At 34.2% G+C, this 21,807-nt stretch overlaps 1 protein-coding gene across 5 annotated transcripts in view; it reads left to right on the forward strand.

Moving 5' to 3' along the window:
* CEP290 (centrosomal protein 290) overlaps positions 1 to 21,807 on the forward strand; it is a 91,231-nt gene that overhangs the window by 19,281 nt on the left and 50,143 nt on the right. For all 5 annotated transcript variants that reach the window (XM_023509307.1, XM_023509310.1, XM_023509311.1 and 2 more), the window contains 12 exons: positions 2,153 to 2,325; positions 3,058 to 3,220; positions 4,708 to 4,808; positions 4,883 to 4,970; positions 7,313 to 7,410; positions 8,902 to 8,986; positions 9,522 to 9,664; positions 14,593 to 14,757; positions 15,180 to 15,329; positions 18,242 to 18,357; positions 20,049 to 20,151; positions 20,237 to 20,467. In XM_023509307.1, coding sequence (XP_023365075.1) covers positions 2,153 to 2,325; positions 3,058 to 3,220; positions 4,708 to 4,808; positions 4,883 to 4,970; positions 7,313 to 7,410; positions 8,902 to 8,986; positions 9,522 to 9,664; positions 14,593 to 14,757; positions 15,180 to 15,329; positions 18,242 to 18,357; positions 20,049 to 20,151; positions 20,237 to 20,467 — 1,616 coding nt within the window. The remainder of the gene's footprint in view (positions 1 to 2,152; positions 2,326 to 3,057; positions 3,221 to 4,707; positions 4,809 to 4,882; positions 4,971 to 7,312; positions 7,411 to 8,901; positions 8,987 to 9,521; positions 9,665 to 14,592; positions 14,758 to 15,179; positions 15,330 to 18,241; positions 18,358 to 20,048; positions 20,152 to 20,236; positions 20,468 to 21,807) is intronic.

Here is a 21,807-nt window from a genome sequence, read left to right on the forward strand (position 1 = left end):
AGTGTATAGATAGAGGAACCTGTGGCCGAGTTCATCCGTCATTACAGAAAGGAAGGTAGAGTGTATAGATAGAGGTACCCGTGGCCGAGTTCATCCGTCATTACAGAAAGGTAGGTAGAGTGTATAGATAGAGGAACAGGTGGCTGAGTTCATCTGTCATTACTGAAAGGAAGGCAGAGTGTATAGATAGAGGTACCCGTGGCCGAGTTCATCCGTCATTACGGAAAGGAAGGTAGAGTGTATAGATAGAGGTACCTGTGGCCGAGTTCATCTGTCATTACAGAAAGGAAGGTAGAGTGTATAGATAGAGGTACCCGTGGCCGAGTTCATCCGTCATTACAGAAAGGTAGGTAGAATTATATATAGATAGAGGTACCTGTGGCTGAGTTTATGTCCTGACAGGGGGAGTTTGTAGAAGTTTTCTATTGATTACTGCTTTTTTCTCAGTGAACAAGCAAGCAAGGTTCTCTGCTGAAAGTGAGAAGTGGGGAAAATACAGTAGAATCTCTGTAAGGTGACTACCCAAGGGACTATGACAAACTGGTCACCATACAGAGGTGGTCAACATAAGGAAATAGGCCTACATACATGTGGGTGCATGTCTATCTATGAAAATTAGGTCAACTTAGGGAGGTGGTCAACATAGGGAGATTGATTTGTGAAGTTAATTTATGAATCATGATGGCTAATGGTGTTCTTCCTTCATTGGTTAGGAATAGGTTTAAACTTAAGTATCAGAAGCAGAGATCTGAAGAACAGTGGCAAAATCGAGATGAAAGTTTATTTTTCATGTGTGTAATGGTCTAGAATTAGGCAGTTCAGGGTGTTACCTTCATCTGATCTATCCAAAATGGAGACTTTATCTTCTAGGATAAAGACATAAAAGTCTTTATCCCAAGCAGTAAGATAAAAAGAGGGCAAGAGACAAAAGCATGTGTTGAAGGTTAGGTGGACAAAGCTAGTGTTTATTGTGGAAGAAGCAGAGAATGGGTACAGGATGACAGCTCAGCCTCAGTCGCCTTCTACAGCCATGCTGTCAGCAGCAGGGAGCAGGGATCATTTATTAAAAACTTGTGTGATCTCCTGTACTAGCCCATTGCATTTTATATATATAAATCCACTGTAAGTATATGCCTTATAGATTGGTAAATGTTATTTACCAGATCTCTGTAAGGTGACACCCAAGGGACTATGACAAACTGGTCAACGTACAGAGGTGGTCAACATAAGGAAATAGGCCTACATACATGTGGGTGCATGTCCATCTATGAAAATTAGGTCAACTTAGGGAGGTGGTCAACATAGGGAGATCGATCTGTGTCAATAAACTTTAGAATATTATTTTAGAATATAATAGGAATATTATATTTTGGTATAGTGACAATTTAGGGAGATAATACAAGTAGGGATTTAGGAACATTTTATCTGCAAGTGACAGAAAAATCGAGGATAGAATAGTGGTTTACACAGATAGAAATTGATTGCTCTATGATATGAACAAAGTTGAATCAACTAGTGCAGGATTTGTGTGACAGCTGTGCAAATATTAGGTATCGGGGATCCTGTATTACATTGCTCTGCCCATCTCAATGTGGATTTCTATCTCTTATTCTAAGAAGACTGAGTTCATATCCACATTCCAGCTTTCATAGGAAGGAGGCAAGAGAAAATAAAGCTTTATTCTTCTGCTTTAAAAACATTTTTTGAAATTAGCACATGATCTTTGTATTTATATCCCATTAGTGAAATGACTACTCCTAGTTGCTGAGTTGTACCTGGAAATTTAGTATTTATTTTACATAGCCATGTGTCTAAACTAAAAATCTGTAGTTGTAGTACAGTGGGCAAAAGGAAGTTTGAATATTAGGAACAGCTAGAAGTTTCTGACACAATGATTATTCTTTGTAAGACAGTGTTCTGTAGCCTTTTATAATCCACACCTTTTTAGCTAAGAAGATTTTACTGAACTTTACTTTTTTAGTTAATTTTATTCAACAATAACAAAACTTTCATCTTGCAAATGTAAAATTGTAACATTAAAGGAGCTTTTTCATATGGCATTCTATTTCTCTTGTCTTCATGTTAGAAACACTGTTTTGAAGGAAAAAGTATGCAGTTGAATTAATTCATGATTTTTGTCTTTATTATGTAGGTGCTTCAACCCTTTCTCAACAGACTCGTTATATGAAAATTCAGTCAAAGATACAGAGTTTAGAAGAGAAAGTTAAAGAGGCTGAGAGAACAGCTGAACTTGCTGAGGCTGATGCTAGGGAAAAGGATAAAGAATTAGTTGAGGCCCTGAAGCGATTAAAAGATTATGAATCGGTATGTATTTTTGTCTTGTCAGTCAGGGAGCTTAGAAATTATTCTCACCACTCAGGGTTAGACTGGTCTGTGCTGTTTAACTGCATAACATCTAGAAAAATTTCATAAATATATTTTGATAAAACTTATGTTAATTAATTTATACTAAACTATTTAAATTTAGTAGCATTTACTTTTGGGCAGGAGAATTGTTTTCAAACTTCATGATCAGGGCATTTTGCCCAGATAATCAGCTTTGGTGAGGCCGCAGAATTAGATTCTTTGTTATCTGTGTCCATTTGGTTGTCACATAGATGTGACACCACTGGCGAGTTTGATAAAATTTATGTCAAGGTCAGTTTTGTTGCCTGCTATGTTAACACCACTTGCTTTGCTTTTGATACTTTTAATCACAATGACATCAGGCAACTAATGACTTTATATTGTGCTGATATTACTGATTGTTTTTTACTATTCTTTGTGTTTTCTTAAGTGTTTTATATGTATATAATACATATTCTGATTCACTTTGCTGTTAGGCTATTGACTGGTAAGTTTGAACTGTCCTATATTTCATCGTCATTCTTATTACTATCTTGTGTTTATACAATCACAATAAAAAATCCAGTTTAGTGATATAAATTGTAAATATATGTGCATTTTTCCCTTAGGCACAGTAAAAAATTTTTTTGAATTTGATAAATATATTTAAATAAACCATATTATATTTAAGTTAAATTGGATATTTTTCAGGGAGTATATGGCTTAGAAGATGCTGTTATTGAAATAAAGAATTTTAAAAACCAAATTAAAATAAGAGATCGAGAGATTGAAGCATTGACAAAGGAAATCAATAAGCTTGAGTTGAAGATCAATGATTTCCTTGATGAAAACGAGGCACTTAGAGAGCGGATGGGTAAGCCATCTTTTAAGTTATGTGGTTTTATCAGCCCTGATGTTTAAGACTTTTTTTGTTTTACTTTTTGTTATTGTTTTAACTAGTTAAATTCTTCTTTTTCTACATAAATATTTCGATAAAAACATTTAAAGCAACAGTGGAGTTGCTGGATTGAAGTGGGATTAGGGATTTGATGGGATTGAGGTGGTGAATGGGCACACCTAAACATTGCTTTACTCCAGCAGTAATGGCTGCTTCTTTAAAAAATGAAAGTCTTGGGCGCCGGCCCCATATACCGAGGGCAGCAGGATTGAACCTGCCCAGCCAGCTTAAAAAAAGAAAAAAAAATGAAAGTCTTATGTTGATACCCTTGCTTGTATGTCAGAAGTTAACCAGCCTTGCACAGTGGTTTATGCCTGTAATCCCAGCACTCTGGGAGGCTGAAGTGGGTGGATTGCTTGAGCTCACAAGTTTGAGACCAGCCTGAGCCATGGCTAGAGCTTGTCTCTTAAAAAGAAGAAATAACGAGGCGTTGAGGCATGCACCTGTATTCCCAGCTACTTGGGAGGCTGAGGCCAGAGAATTGCTTGAGCCCAAGAGTTTGAGGTTGCTGTGAGCTGTGACACCATAGCACTTTACTGAGGGCAACAAAATGAGACTCAGCCTCAACAACAACAAAAAAGAAGTTAACCTTTTTTTCAACAAAAGTAGGGTCTGTCTGACCCATGTTTGTTTGCAAAATGCTTTTGTTTCAGATGAATTCATGAAGATATTAGAAATACTTTGTAAAGCCTTTAAAGACTCTTAAGTACTTTTAAAATTTAGACTCCTTACAGTTTTACTTCAGTTGAATATTTTACAGTTTCTATTGATTCTGAGAATTAGTAAATACAACTTGGGAGTTTATATGTTCAGTTTAATAAATAGTTTATTAGTTAAATATTACTGGTTTAAATGTTACAACAGTTCATGCTAAATTGTTTCTTTATAATGAAAATAAATACCTATTGATTTTATTAGAGTTGTTAAATTTCAGTTAATGCTTTCTGAGTTAAAATGACAATCTATATGTGAAAACATTTTTCTAGGGAAAGAAACATAAATATTTTATACAGATTATGTATTTGTGAAAATGTCTGTCTAACTAGGACCCAGAGTTATACTGGGACTTGGAGACTTCTGATCCACTCACCCTGTCAGGTTAGCCTAAAGATGACTCTGACCAATCTAGATACTGTCATAAGCTCTTATTTTCTGTGTTTAGAAGGTCCCTAAATTTTGGCTAATAATTTGCTTTAGGTTTTTGTCAGGATTTCTAGTAATAATTGGGATAAAATTTTATATTGGCTTGCAGTTCAAATGTCTGGAAAACTGTGGCACAAAAAGTATCCCATTCTTCAGTGATATTGGCTAAATAAATTATAACTGGTTGCTTGATGGTGTATGAAGTTGTAGAAGTTTATTTTAATGTTTTTAATTTGTAACTATATTGCTTTTTACTTTAGGCCTCGAACCAAAGACAATGATTGACTTAACTGAATTTAGAAATAGTAAATGCTTAAAACAGCAGCAGTACAGAGCTGAAAACCAGATTCTTTTGAAAGAGGCAAGTATGGTGGTCAATTGGTTTTTTTCTTGGTTAAAAACTAAAGAGAAATACTAACAATTTGTACTTCACAGATTGAAAGTCTGGAAGAGGAACGACTTGATCTGAAAAGAAAGATTCGTCAAATGGCTCAAGAAAGAGGAAAAAGAAGTGCAACTTCAGGTATACTCAGTTATTCTAAACCTTTAAAACAGGTATCCAGCCTGTGGGGTTTTATGAGGACTGTTTTGTTGTGGTGTTGGATATCTCTGCATAGACCTTTTTTTTGCTAATTTGCTTTCCTTAAGATTTGCATATTTGATGGGTGGCCTAATACAATTCCTAATTCTTCCAATGTGCGGCAAAGAAAAAAGAAAGGTTGGGCCTGTTTAACAGGTTAAATCCCTGTTTTAAAAGAATCATTGGGAAATGAGTTGAAATGGATCTGAAATTTTCTGTATGTTATTTTTGCTATATTACCATGGTTCTGCTACAGTTTAATAAATGAAAATAGCCTGAAGAAGAGGTGGGTTCATTCCTTAATCTAAAACAGGTAAAAAAAAAAACAAGCAAACAAAAATGAACCTTAGAATCGTAGATTTATGAAGAGTTTGTTACGTTATAGTCTCTTAATTTCTAGACAGCCCCAAATATGTTGTGCATAGTAAACATACTATTACATGAATATGAATGATAAAATCTAGAAATTTTTATTTTAATATATGTTATTCATATTTTTCCTTAAAGGGTTATGTGTTAAAAATCTTTTATTGTAAATTATTCTTTACTAAGTGAAAGTAATGTTTTATTGAATATAAATTAACATCGTTTTTGTTTTATTTTACTTGGTTAAATTTTATACTAGCCATTAGAGTGCTTTTTTTTTCTTTTTTTGAGACAGAGTCTCAAGTTGTTGCCCTGCTTAGAGTGCCATGGCATCAGAGCTCACAGTAATCTCCAACTCTTGTCCTCAAGCGATCCATTTGCCTCAGTTTTTCTATTTTTAGTAGAGGTGAGGATCTCACTTTTTGCTCAGACTGGTCTTGAACTCGTGAGCTCCAGCAATCCACCACCTCAGCTTCTCAGAGTGTTAGAATTACAGGCATGAGCCACTGCACCAGGCAATAGAGTGCATTTTGTTATAAGATCATACGACAGGGATTTTTTTCCCCAAGTCCAATAGCATATCTATGAATAAGATCACAGGGTTTTTTAAGCATTGTGATTTCTATAATACATCAAAATTTTCTAGAGAAGTGAAACTTATAATTTATTAGTGTAATAACTAGTTTTCTGATTATTCATGTTTCTTATGTACTTTGTGACTTTTAACTATTTTAGTGCTCTTTAATTAGCACTTCGGTAAAGAATGGTAGAGAAGAAAAAATTCAGATTAGTTTCTCACATTCTTAATAGTTTTTATTAACAGTGAGCTAGATCACAAGTTTGTATTGGCTACATGTGGATCAAAGATTTTAGAAAAAATGATTCTCTCTTGTTTGGGTTAAAACTTGCTTGTAGTTTTTCAGAATTAAAATGTTGGATAGTTTGCATTCCCACCAGCAGGGTAGAAGTGTTCCCTTTTCTCCATAACCACGCCAGCGTCTGTGATTTTGGGATTTTGTGATATGGGCTAATCTTACTGGTGTTAGATGATATGTCAAAGTAGTTTTGATTTTCATTTCTCTGATGATTAAGGATGGTGAGCATTTTTTCATGTGTTTGTAGGCCATGCGCCTGTCTTCCTTTTGGAAAGACATCTGGAGAACACTTAAAGAACTAAAAATAATTTGATCCTATAATTCCTCTATTAGGTATATATCCAGAAGACCAAAAATCACACTACAATAAATATATGTGTATCAGAATGTTCATTGCAGCCTAATTTATAATTGCTAGGTCATGGAAGAAGCCCAAGAGCCCATTGATCCACGAATGGATCAATAAATTGTAGTATATGTACACCATGGAATACTATGCAGCCATTAAGAAAGATGGAGACTTTACCTCCTTCATGTTTACATGGATGGAGCTGGAAAATATTCTACTTAGCAAAGTATCCCAAGAATGGAAGAAAAAGTATCCAATGTACTCAGCCCTACTATGAAACTAATTTATAGCTTTCATAGGAAAGCTATAACCCAATTTTAGCCCAGGAATCAGGGGAGAGGGGAGAGGGAGGAAAGGGGAGAAGGAAGGGTGGGTGGAGGGAGGGTGATTGGTGGGATCACGCCTATGGTTCATCCTATACGGGTACATGTGAATCTCTCTAAATGTAGAATATAAATGTCTTAACACAGTAACTAAGAAAAAGACATGAAGGTTATGTTAACCAGTTGGATGAAAGTATTTCAAGTTGTATACAGAAACAGCACACTGTACCCCATGATAGTATTAATGTACACTGCTGTGATTTAATAAAAAAAAAAAACAAACAATTATCATATACAAAAAAAAAAAAGAAATGTTGGAATAGTAGGAGGGTTGTTTTTAGAGTTTTAAGTTTTAAATTCTTGTATGTATAGGATTAACCATTGAGGACCTGAACATAATTGAAAATGTTTCTCAAGAAGATAGAATAGGACCAACAAAATTTAAAAATATGAGTGAAGCACAATCAAAGGTAAAGAGTAAAGTACTGCTGTTTGTTGTTATCAAAGCTTTCCTTTCTTCCCCTTTTATCTCATTTACTTTTTTAATAGTTGGTATTAAGTAAAGAAAATGTTTGCTTATTTAAATAACTTTGGTTGATCCAAAGATTGACTAATGAGACCTTATTTACTCTGAATACAGATTAGTACAGATAAAATAGAGCTGCTGCCTAGGAGACTGTCATTCAGTGTTCCACAGTCAGATCAGAATGAGCCAACAGAGAAGATGGTGACAGGATCATTAGCAAGAATGTTTTCTGAAATTCATCATAGTACAGAAAGTGGAATGGATCCTCTTATATCTTTAACTAGACATTCTTCATCCATGCAAGTAAAAGATAATTCAACTCCAGAAACTATTACAATAAGAGAGATTTTTAAAGCACCATGCCTACAGTCTTTAAGAAATCTAGAATCATTAGTCAGTAGTTTTACTAGGGAGAGCCATGAAGAAATAAATGACTATTTATGCTCTCTTTCTGATGACTCTATGAAGAAAGTGTCGAGAAGCTATCAAACGCTAGAAAAGACTAATTTCATACAAAAAAGTGATTCATCTTTTCCAGCCTTATCAACAGCTTCAGACTTGATGCGGAAGTTATCATGTAGGCAAAAATCTAAAATATTTTGTCAGCAAATTTATGATGATAGACATGACATGGATAAATCACAGGTAGCAACATTAGAAGATGAACAGGTTCATACCCAAATCAATTTTTCTGATATTAATTTGGAAGAAGATAAAAGAGAAAGCGAAGTGCCTTTCCAGGCGGAGATTTTGGAGAGTAAGCTTAAGGTTAATCTTCTGGACCCTGTGCCTATTACTATACAACCAAAATTATCTCAGATAGATCCTCTTGACAATCTTATAGAACAGCTACGGAGAGAACTAGTATTTCTTAGATCTCAGGTGAGCTTTCTTTCAATTTATATTCCTGAGATTGCTTTTTGATGACTTCTCTAGTAATTATAATAAGAATTTTTTTGTTTGGACATTAACACTACTTTATGCACACTGTATTTAAAAAAATCTAAATATGCAGTACATTTGATATGAACTCATTGACCTAATCTATTAAATGTTTCTTTAGAATGAAATCATAGCACAGGATTTATTGATCAAAGAAGCAGAGAATAGGAATGCAGAAATAGAACTTGAACGTCGTAGAAGCCAGGCAGAACAGGTAGTGTAAAGGCCAGCCATTAAGATGTGAGCGTGATCCTAAAGATATTTCTTTGCTTCTTACCATGGGGTTGGAGGAGGGAGAAAGTGGGAGGAAGATGATCATCTGTTTTACTATTTAGGTTTTATTTTATTTTTATAATTGCTGCTATAGCTCTGTAGCTTGTTTTTGTTGTGCTATATTTCAATTGAGCAAACTTCTTTAGCTTGAAAACTGTAGACTGTTGCGATATTTTATAAAAAAAAATAAAAACAATTTTATATTCTTTGTTTTGTTCAGAGTGAATTCCTTTCAAGAGAACTAATCGAAAAGGAAAGAGATTTAGAGAAAAGTAGGATGGTTATAGTCAAATTTCAGACTAAATGTAAGTTATTATTATCTTTCTTTAATACTTTTTCTGTGATTAAATCATGGTTGTGAGAGGACTTTAGTACATTCTGTCTTCTAATCTGTTTTATTCTGAATTACTTTTATAGCTTATATACACGAATCTCTCCCTCTCCAATTAGTTTGTTTTCATTGTCCAAGAGGATTATTCATACGAATTTTTTGTGAAGATACATATTTTCTTTTGTGTTCTCTTCATCAAAGTGAAATTAGAAAACCAAATTTAAAAGATTTTTAATATATATAGTTTTAAGTTAAGGCAAAAGTATGCTTGTGACTTATGTCTAGTCATGAGATATGTTATGTCTGTGCTCATGACATAAATGGGCCTAATAGTTAACCATTTAATTTAACTATTTGCATTGGACTTACAGTTGAAGTGTTGAATATTTATTTACATTTGTATTTCCTAAGGAGTATTTTTTCTATATGTGAACTATTCATCATCTTATAGAATAGTGTAAATTGCAAAAAAGATCTCTTCATTTAATGAGAAAACTATGTAATTACAGTAAAAGAATTATTTGAAGAAAATAAGCAACTAGAAGAAGGTATGAAAGAAATATTGCAAGCTATTAAGGAAATGCAGAAAGATTCCGACGTCAAAGGAGGAGAAACAGCCCTTATGATTCCTAGTCTTGAGAGACTAGTTAATGTAAGTTGTTTTGTTTTGTTTTGTTTTGTTTTAATTTTACTGTTTTTGCCCCTAGTACTTTAAAGATGCTGTCTTACCATGTACTGGTCTCCATAATTTCTGATAAGATATTTTCAGTTTTGAATCTTTGTTTCCCTACATTTAATACCCAGCTTTTCTTAGGTTGCATTCACTGTTTTTTCTCTTTATATTTGGTTTTCACCAGATTCCACTACAGTGTGCTGAGGTGTTTGTGTGTGCGTGCACATATGCGTATAGGAGTTTATTTGTATCTTGTTTGAGGTTTGCTGAGCATCTTGGATCTGTTCGCTTATGCTCTTCACCACAATTGAGAAGTCTCTGTCATTATCTGTTCGATTATTGATTTTCCCTTATTCTCTCTGGAACTTCAGTGATGCACCTATTAGACTTTTTGGTATTTTGGCCCTGAGGCTCTGTGGCTCCATTCTTTTTTTATTCCCTTAATCTTTTGTCTTTTCTACCAAATGGATGATTACTATTGATCCATCTTCCAGTTCACTGATACTTTCTCCATTCTTTTTTTTTTTTAGAGACAGAGTCTCACTTTATCGCCCTCCATAGGGTGCTATGGCATCACAGCTCATAGCAACCTCCAGCTCCTGGGCTTAGGCTATTCTCTTGTCTCAGCCTCCTGAGTAGCTGGGACTACAGAGGCCTGCCACAACGCCCGGCTATATTTTTTGTTGCAGTTTGGCTGGGACTAGGTTCAAACCTGCCACCCTCGGTATTTGGGGCCAGCGCCCTACTCACTGAGCCACAGGCACCGCCCACTTTCTTCATTCTTTAGGTTCAAGGGTTAGCCTGAGACTTGCCAGAGTTTTCTACAAAGAATTTAAAGTTCCTTTTTTTGTTATTGACTTCTTGCTGGGATTTCCCACTTGCTTTCATGGGGTGTGGTCTCTATCCTCCGGTTTTCTATACCAGAAACATGATAGGTCATTGCAGTTGCAGCCTAATCTCTAACTTAAAGCCTTAAAAATGTCAAATCCAAATTTTGTTGATCCTGTCTTCCAGGTTTCAGTTCCCCTCTAAAATCTATTTATTTTTGTTAATTTTCTAGAACCTCTAGGAGTTGTTTTTGTATTAATTTTTATAATGGGATTATAGGTCTATTAGGACTTAACGCCATAAAACCAAAAGTTATATAGAGTGGCTTTATTTTAATTAAACACTTACTCATGGCTATAAGAAAGATTTAGATATCAAATAATATTCTATTTGGATTTACCATACAAGGACTTAAAAATTTCATAGCATTGACTGTTATATAAATTTAAATAAAACACACACTTTAGAATCTTAATATTTAAGTGGATGCCATTTATCTGAACATTATCTGAACATATATAGCATACTAAATAATATAGTGTTTCACAAATTTGGGCTTGATTTAAATAGAAAAAAATTCTTATAGTTCATTAGATGGCTTTTTTATTGTGATTACTCAATAAACATTTTCTTAAGTACCACTGTAACTATTAGATGAGAAGGAAAGGCTACTGGTGTGTTAAAAATGTTTGAGAACCATTTGATTTCTGTTATGTTTTTCTCATTCTAGCTTTTTGTCTCTGGTTGGTGAGTTTGTTTTTTCTATACTCTTTCATATGTTTAAAGTGATTCTGTATGTTTTTTTAATGTGAACATCTTTGTCTGTGTTGTGGCACACTACTAGTACTGTGTCCCAGATCAAACTTCATTCTAAGTGAAACTCTACTTAGTGACAAAATTAAAAAGAAATAAACAGTAGTGTAGGAATCAGAACTTCTATTTCTATTGACGATTTGTGAGCTTTCTCTGGACCACTGTTTCTATAGAGTTCATTTACTTCTGTCCTCAACTGTATAATTTTCTTTCCTGATTTATATGTCATGTCTGAAATTCATCAATCTGGCAGTTTTTTTTTCTGGGAAATCTTCAGAATGCATGACAGTTTAAACCAGATAATTCTGCATTATGTACCTCAGTTCGTTTCTGTTGCTACAGTGCACGGTTCTATTTGCAGTGCTCCCAACTACTGTCTAATTCAATCTCATTTTAGCAAAAGGCCATGTAGACAACAGTGCTGTTCTTCACCAAGACAACTAACTAGCCATGGTGGTGTCATTCCGAGTACCTCTTCCATCTACTTTTAGCTTCCTTGTACCTTTTTTGAATTAGTATAATTTATTATTCTGTGGGGCCTGTTCTGATTTCCTTTAGGTGGAGATTTTTTGTTTTTTGTTTTTTTAGTGGTACCTAATTGTATTTTTTAATTCAATTTTTATTAAATCATAACTGTATACATTTATGGGGTACAATGTGATGATTTGATATACCATGTGGAATGCTTAAATCAAACTGATTAACATAACCATCACCTCACTTGCTTATTTTTTGTGGTACAACGTTTATAATATACTCTTAGTTGTTTTAAAATGTACCCTTGCATTGTGCACACTAGGTGAGATCTTGCCAGATAACCTTCCTCCACTCACCTTTCTCCCTTCCCTCCCATCCCTCCTCTTCCCCTCTTCTTTCTGAATTTGATTTGTGTTTTATCATTTGTATGAATGTATAAGTGATTATATATTGGTTTCATAATAGTATTGAGTACATCGGATACTTTACTAAGAAGAATATGTTCCAGCTCCATCCATGTAAACATAAAAGATGTAAAGTCTGTATCTTTTTTATAGCTGCATGGTATTCTATGGTATACATATACCACCATTTGTTAATCCATTCATGGGTTAATAGGCATTTGGGCTGCATCATACTCAAACAAAGTCATGGCAACTAAACAACCTTAGGCTGAATGATAGCTGGGTCAAAGACAAGATTAAGAAGGAAATTGTCAGTTTTTTTGGAACAACATGGTAATGAAGACACTGTGGGATACTGCAAAGGCAGTCCTAAGATGGAAATTTATAGCATTAGAAGCCTTCATCAAGAAAACAGAAAAACTCAGCAGAGAAAGTGAGCAGAGAAACTCAGCAACCTAATGCGTCATCTCAAGCAACTGGAAAAGGAAGAAAAATCCAAACCCAGTAGAAAAGAAACAACCATCTGAGTAGCAGTTCCCTAGGATGTTGAATTTGCACAGAAGACAGATCTGCTGGAGCAGCAGCCACAGGTCCATACAGTCTCTTTCTTTTTTTTTTTTTTTTTACAAGGGTACATGTAAAATTTACTAAGTGTGGAATATAAATGTTTTAACACAATAACTAAGAAAATGCTGTGAAGGCATTTAACCAGTTTGATGAAAATATTTTATATTGTATATAAAACAAGCACATTGTACCCCATGATTGCATTAATGTATACAGCTATGATTTAGTAAAAAAAAAAAAGAAAGAAAGAAATGAAACAACCAAAATTAGAGCAGAATCAACTGAAATTGAAAACCAAAGAAGCATTCAGAAGATAAAACAAAAAGTTGGTTTTTTGAAAAGATTAATAAAATTGATAAACCTTTGGCTAGCTAAACCAGAAACAGAAAAGTAAAATCTCTAATATCAGTCAGAAATGATAAAGGAGAAATAGCAGCAGATATCACAGAAATTCAAAAAAATCTGCAATAGTTACTACCAAAAACTCTGTTCTCAGAAATATGAAAATATGGGGGAAATGGGCCATTACTTGGAAACATGCCACCTTCCTAGACTCAACCAGAAAGAATTAGAAATTTTGAATAGACCTATGTCAAGCACAGAAATAGCATCAACTATACAAAATCTTTCCAAAGGAAAAGTCCGAGAGCAGATGGCTTCACATCAGAATTCTACCAAACCTTCAAAGAGGAACCTGGTACCTACATTACATAACCTTTGCCAAAACATAGTAAAAGAAGGAATCCTCCCCAACATATTCTGTGAAGCAAATATCACCTTCATCTCCAAACCAGGAAAGGACCCAGCAAAGAAAGAAAACTATAGACCAATAACATTAATGAATATCAATGCAGAAATATTCAGTAACATCCTAGCAAACAGAATTCAACAACACATCAAGAAAATTGTGGGTGACAAGGTCAGTTCAACATATATAATACACCACAGAAATAAAATAAAAAACAAAGGTGAAGGCTTTTATAAATCTGCTGCCTATGGTTAACTCCAGATTACCCTCTTGGGTAGATTACATTTGGTTTTACTCATTCTACCTTATTGGTCTTCTCCCTTCATTTCTGAACCTTTAGTTTGCATTGAACAGTTCTGTCCCATACCATTCTTATGAAGTCCAAATAATTTAGGTACAAATATCATGTAGGTATGTACATGGTACATGTGTATTTCTATATGTCATTCTTAGAAGTATTAGGGCCACTGAAGCCACTCTGATATTTTAATATTTCACATATTAGTTTTGTTTATTCATTACTCTTGGATGATACGATGTTATACCTTGCCTTTGTTTTCACGTGTGCTTTAGCTGTGGAGAGGAAGCACTGATAAATTCATTTGATGAAATTAGTAGCTATTTTATTTCTTTGTTCATGCTTTAAATTCAGATACTGCATAATTTAAAAGCATTTACATATAAATTACCTCATTTTGACTATACAAAAACCCTGTTTAGTAGGCAGAGCTAATATTTTCTCTTTTTTTAGAGACAGAGAAACGAAAGTGCATATAAAGAATTTAGGTCACTTGCCCAAATTTATATTACTGTTTGATCATTTTTCTGATCTGCCATTCTACTGAGTTTAACAGATATTTGTTAATTGTTATAATGAAGTAATTACTATTCTTAGTAATGTAAATTAAAGTTTTCTAAATTTGTAAATAATTTAAATTGGTATATTTTATTATTCATGGCAGTGGGAACAGGAAAAATGCTTAAATGTCAGTTTATTTAAGGCAGGTTTCTTTGAACCATGATTTTTACACCTTTTCCTCTATTTCTAATCTATAACATAATTATACTAGGCTATAGAATCAAAGAATGCAGAAGGAATCTTTGATGCCAGTCTGCATTTGAAAGCTCAAGTCGATCAACTTACTGGAAGGAACGAAGAATTAAGACAGGAGCTCAGGGAATCTCGGAAAGAAGCTATAGATTATTCGCAGCAGTTGGCAAGAGCAAATTTAAAGGTGAGAACTTTATTAAATGAAAGAAAATGCAAAGATTAAGACCATAGATTTCATAGGAAAAACTTTTAAAGACTGCTTTCTGATAAAACGCCTCTTGAATTCTTCAATATTAAAAAAACTGTTTGGATTTTTTTCATAAAATATAGTGGAAAAATAAGTACCCTATAATGTAAACATAACACAGAAATTCTAAGTCTTATACCTAGGCATTTATAAGTAGAAATTTAAGTAAGGTTTAATGCCTAGCAGGGCATTCCCAAATCTATTTTTAAAACATATTCACTAGAGAAAGCATGAAATATAAGTTAGGGCCTTATAACTTATAAGTTATAAGTTTGTCTTTCTTTGAGTGTAGTAGGTGTGATTCTCATTGTTACATTGTTTGAGATAAGGTTCATGTTTTTTCATACTTTTATTTCCAGATAGATCATCTTGAAAAAGAAACCAGTCTTTTACGACAATCACAAGGCTCAAACGTTGTATTTAAAGGAGTAGATTTACCTGATGGGGTAATACCATCTAGTGCCAATATTATTAATTCTCAGAATGAATATTTAATACGCCTCCTACAGGTATTGAAAATTTTACTTGTGAATAACAAAAATCATTGATAGTATATTTCTTAATGTAGTCTTCATGTATTCCTTTGAGTTTTCAGAATTGTAATAGTGATGTCTGTTATTAGTGGATTTTGACGTTAGATGGGATAAGAGCAATTTAGTCCTTTCCGTTCATCTGCATGAAATGTTTCCACAGCTTGTTCACATGTATGCTGTTCATATGAAATATATGGTAGACACATAAAACAGGCAGTAACTACTAAAGTAGTAATGCATAAATAACATGAGCATTTTAATTTACTGTTGTTTGGAAAACAATTCAAGGGAACAAACTCTGACAAAGCCTTTTAAAATTATGATGAGAATTGTTCTCTTTTTATATTAGTCACAAGGAAAAGGTGTTAAGCCACTTCTTCCCTTTACCCTATGAGGGGTTAGTTAATCCATCAGCAAATAAGAAAGGGTACTTGCCCTGAGTTTGTTTCTTTTGCTGTCACAGTGATTACAAATCACACAAGTATGTTTGCGAACACATCCTAGAAAAAGTGCTATATACCTCATTGCTTAATATAAGTACAGTCACTGAGGCACTCCCCTTGGGAAGCTATCCACTGATGCTATCACCTCGTGCACCCTTCCAAGCAGTACTGGGCTCTTTTTCTGGAATGGCCATCAGAACTTTTGTTGCAAAAGGTCTGACAGTTCAGTTCATGAATTTATCCTAGAAAAATTCTAGGATAAAGAAAAGTGCTATATGTACTTGATTGTTGAATATCACTGTGGTCACCAGATGGCCATGGGGAGTAGGAGGAAGGTGACGGTAGTGATACTCCACATTGAGATCTGTGGCATTTCTTGTAGAATGAGTTTGTGAACTTACTTGTTCAACCTCATATAAATGGCTTAATGAGAGATGTTTTTTATTGTTTGATTTGAAGTTTAAATACTCATCACATATACTAAAAGTGCGATTACAAAAATGTATTATTAAATAATTTAAGGGACAATGGAAATATGTTTTTGATCATAAGTATTCCTCTTTCCTTCTGCTAGACGATCAGTTGGTGAAAGTACTTGAGTTATGATAATCAAATACCTGTTTTTGTTTGGAAATTACAGTAATGTTTTTCAGATCATTGGAATTTATATGTTATCTCAGGTCAGGTCAGAATATTGCTTTAAAATTTATGTATATCGTGTATCGTGTATCATTATTTTTAAATTTATAGTTTTAGCACTCCTATGCTTTCCCTTATTGTCTTGAAATACAGGGATGCTGCCAGCAACTAATAACACTAGACACTGTTATGTTGTTTGAGATAAGGTTCATGTTTTTTCATCTTTATATTAAAAAAATGAGAACCATTGTGAATTAGAAAACTAATGCAAGTTTGAAGATCTGTCCCAAGTGACAGCTCCTAAAGCAGTGTAGAGTGATGGACGTGGCAAAACCCGTGGCGTCAGATAGACTCCGCTTCACATTTGGGATCCGCATACAAGATCTGACAGTTAAGTTCATGGACTATCCTAGAATGTTTCGATACCTCATTGCTGAATGTCACTTCCCTACAGTCACCCTCAGAATACTTGCCTTGAGAAGCTATGTACCTGCACCAGCACCTCGTCCACCCTTCAATGCAGTTTTGGAATTATTTTTCTAGAATGGCCATCAAAACTGCTGTTGTATCACTCTTGATGTCCAATGTCATCGAAATGTCTTCTCTCCAAAATTTCATTTGTCTGGGTAAATAACACAGTCATTGGGGGCCGTATCAGGTGAGTAGGGAGGGTGTTCCCAAACATTTAATTGCATTCACTGGCTAAAAACTCACTCACAGAGGGAGCTGGCACATTGTTGTGATACAAAAGCCACACCTTTCTCTCATGCCATGATTTTTGGTTAAGATTTTCCTAATTGTCTCTCTATCAGTGTTTACTTGCTCTGTCATGCTTTTCCTAGTCAGCCGACAATTTTGACACACATCTGAATGAATTTTTGCAATGTTTTAGTTAGTCGTCCTTGTTACTGGCCACCCTAACCTCTCTTCATCAGTGACACTTTCTCTCCCCTCAGAAAAGCATTGACCCATTTGTATACTACCATTTTCTTCATGGTATTATCTCCTAAACTAACATATCCCCAATTTCACTTCCATTCTTGTCAAGTTTAATAAGAAATTTATTATTTGTTCATTGCTGTAATTCAAACTCTGACATTCTTGTGAAGGCATGCAAATACATGCAACAATAATGAACACCACTCAGCAAGACACTCCCACACGTTGGCACAAACACACCTGTGAAACACTGATACACCAAGGTGATGAAACCTTACTGAGTTATTTGTACAGAGCTTCCAACATCAGCACACAGTGGGACGTTCATGAACTTAATTGTCAGACTTCGTATATGGAGGGTACCTGGCACCACACCTAGCATATGTTCTTGGTAAATATTAAGTAAGTTAATAGTAAGTAAGCTAATAGATTTTTTGATGTCAAGTAAGTTACTTACTTTTTTAAGTTTCAATTTCACTTTTAAAATGAAGTCATTTGAAAAGACAATTTCAGTGGTGTAGGAGGTATATTCACAAAAAGGTATGTGGCTGAGGTGAGTTTGTAACTATTGTGATAAAAAGTTTGTGCTTAGAGCAACTGTTGTATGTGGCAATTTATGTGCTTACTCCAACTATCATATAATAAAAACAATTTTACCCATTGTACATTTACTTATTTTTTGCAAATTCCTCATTCCATGTGCTTTAAACTAAAATGTCCAAACTATCAGAAACGATCTGTGCTACTTATGAATTTGATAACTTTTCTTTTTTATGTATTTTTCTATGATCTTGCCAGAATATGAATTTATGCTTTCTCATTCAAAACTGATGACTTTTTCATTCTTATTTCTATATCAATTTTTAGGAACTAGAAAATAAAGAAAAGAAGTTAAAAAGTTTAGAAGACTGTCTTGAAGACTATAACCGAAAATTCGCAGTAATTCGTCATCAACAAAGCTTGTTATATAAAGAATATCTAAGGTATAGGTATTAACAAAAATTTATAAATATAATTAGAATTGTTCATAGTGAAAGTAAAAAAAATAATTTATAATTTTATTTTGCTCTTCCCTCCTACCTCCTTTTTTCCCCTCCATTTTCTTTTTTCCTTTCCTTTTTTTTGACTCTGCACACTGCTGTCAAGAAAATGTTTTTGGTAGAGTGTATGTTAATGACTACAAACCCATCCATGTCCCCGGATCATTCCTCCTGAGTTTGAATCTGGATGTCAACGTATGCTAGTGATAAGATAGCAAATAATCTCAGCTTCCTTATCTGTAAATTTCTGGGCTGGAAATACCTTTTTGACAGAGATGTTGTGAAACTTACGTGAAACATGAAAATGCTTAGGCGAGTTTAGGGCACGTGTGAACATCTCATAAATGTCAGCTGTTTGGGGCATCATTCATCATCAGCAGTGTCATCAGTAATCTTATATACTCATGGGGGGCTAACATACTTCTCATCTCTGCCATCTTAACTATGTTAATAGCATGATTTCTTGGTAGGAAGTAGAGTACTTTATCAAAGGTGATTTAAATAGTATGGTTAGTGATTTAAACACTAAGGATGATTACTATCTAACCAAAGAAGAAAGAAGAAAGCCAAATCTAGTTGTAGGGCAGGCCATGTTTAGGTATGGTGGTTGACTTCTGTATGGTTGTTTAACAGCTGCGGGAGTTCGAAGATGATAGAGCCATGTCTGTTGAAAAAGAGGAGAATATTTACACTTAAATTTTTATTTTTTAATAAACATTTTTTTCCCAGAGGTGTGTGGCTAACTTTGACTCAGATCTTATTTGCTAAAATTGGGTCACATGTCTAAATATGAACCATTCAGTGGCAAAGAAAGTGATTCCACCATAATTGGTTTATATCAAGCAGTTTACAGGCAATGGTGAAATATCTCTTATATAAGCAATAGTGACTTACATGCCTTTTTATAAAATTAACATATTTTTAAGTTACTTTTGTAATTGACAAGGTAAAATTGTATATATTTATGATCTACAGTATGATGTTTTATTTATGTATGTACTGTGGAGTGGTTACATCAAGCTATTTAACCTGTGTATTACCTCACATGCTTTTTTGTGTGTGCTGAGAACATTTAAAATTGATGCTTTTAGCAGTTTTTAAGTATACAGTGTATCATTATTAGCTGTAGACACCAGGATGTATGACAGATCTCTTCAGTTTACTCCTTTCTAACTGAAATTTTGTGTCCTTTCCACATAATTTTGTAAGGATAATGATTTCAAATATTGTTTCTATTCTAAATGTTTTATAAATGACATTCAAATTTAATGGTAGGATTAGTGTTGAGACTTGATATCTAGAATTCATTTGGGGTATGGATTATTTTCTTAGTCCTTTTCTATTTTTAAGAAAATGTTTATAAGATTCAGCTTCAGTTATTAAATTATAATCCTTTTAGAGTGATGACTTAGGAAAGAATGAAAACAATATGAAAACGTTGTTACCTTATATTTGTATTTAAAAAATTTCAGGCTAAATCCTATTTAAATGGAATTTTAACTTCTTGGGTTTTCAGGTACTGAGTTGCTATAATGTCTCTTGTTTTAAGAAAATTTTAAATTCCCATAATCTAATATCTCTTTCTAGGGGTAAACATTTTGTTAAGTTTACTATCTTTTATTTTATTTGTTTAGTGAAAAGGAAACCTGGAAAACAGAATCTGATACAATAAAAGAGGAAAAGAGAAAGCTTGAGGATCAAATCCAACAAGATACAATAAAAGTAAAAGAATATAATGTAAGTAAAACACTTAACATCAGCGTACAATACGTATAAACTAAGAGAGCAAGATTCAGCAAGTAATATCTGTGTATTCCTGCAGAATTTGCTCAATGCTCTTCAGATGGATTCAGATGAAATGAGAAAGATACTTTCAGAAAATAGTAGAAAAATTACTGTTTTGCAAGTGAATGAAAAATCACTCATAAGGCGATATACAACCTTAGCAGAAATGGAACGACAACTTAGAAAAGAAAATGGGAAACAAAAGAATGAGTTGTTGTCAATGGAGGCTGAAGTTTGTGAAAAAATCGGATGCTTGCAAAGATTTAAGGTACTTCTATTCTTGTTTTGTTTTGCGTGGCTATGAAAGTTTTCAGATTTGCAAAAGATTGGAAAGCGTCACTAACACCCACCACCTGGATTAATCCCACTTAGTGACATTTCGCTGTAATTACTTCATCTGTTTTTTGTAGCAGTGTTTAAATTGCAGACATTTTTACCCTAAATATTTTAGTGTACATCTCGTGTTTGTACTTAGAGTAAGCCGTTTCTGTGAAGAGCCCTGGTTCTTTTTAGGGAGGAAAGCATTTGTATACCTAAATTGGCCACTGGACGTTATTGCTCTGGGAGTGTCATTCCTCGTGTCTCTTTCAGTGGACAAGTTAGGAAAATATGCAGATATTTAAACCATGAATTCATATTGTTACTTCTAATTCAAATTTAACATTGTAGAGCAAGTAAATAGTATGGGGTTTTTACTAATGTTCTTTGAATTTGTACTTATATTTCTTGTTTTTTTACATTAAAAATCTTGGTTATTAACATTAAAATATGCATACATTAATTTGAAAATAGCAATAGTTACAATGGTATTAGCAAAACAAAAGCAAAGCAGTAGTTTAAAGTTTTCTTATGTCTTACTTTCTTCAGAATGTAGCTTCTGAGAATGTGTAGGCAAAGTAACATAGCCTAGAGTTACTTGAAATAATTCTCTTCATGTGGTGCTGTTATATATTTGATATATAAACTCATTTATTTTCCCTCTTTTTTCAGTTTTAGGGATTAATGCTTTTCTTTTTCTATTAAATTTGAATATATAGAACATTTACATGTTCAAAAGATTTAATCAGGGAAATCTTCCGTCCTTCTACCTTTCACCCCAACCCCTATAGGTAACTGATTATCCTTATAATATTTCTTTTTGGAAACGTAAACAAACACAGCTAATGTTGCACAACATGTACACCCTCTGCACCATGACATGTGAGCTCTCTGCACAACAACGTGTACACTCTCTGCACCATGACGTGTGAGCTCTCTGCACCATGACATGTACACTCTCTGCACCACGACATGTACACCCTCTGCACCACGATGTGTACACTCTCTGCACCACGACATGTACACCCTCTGCACCACGACGTGTACACTCTCTGCACCACGACATGTACACCCTCTGCACCACGACGTGTACACTCTCTGCACCACGACATGTACACCCTCTGCACCACGATGTGTGCACTCTCTGCACCACAACATGTACACTCTCTGCACCACGACGTGTACACTCTCTGCACCAGGGCGTGTACACCCTCTGCACCATGACGTGTGCACTCTCTGCACCACGACGTGTACACCCTCTGCACCACGACGTGTGCACTCTCTGCACCA

The sequence above is a fragment of the Otolemur garnettii genome, unplaced genomic scaffold (genome assembly GCF_000181295.1).
Source record: "Otolemur garnettii isolate 467f Iridium unplaced genomic scaffold, OtoGar3 scaffold00007, whole genome shotgun sequence".
In the NCBI taxonomy this organism is placed as follows: Eukaryota; Metazoa; Chordata; class Mammalia; order Primates; family Galagidae; genus Otolemur; species Otolemur garnettii.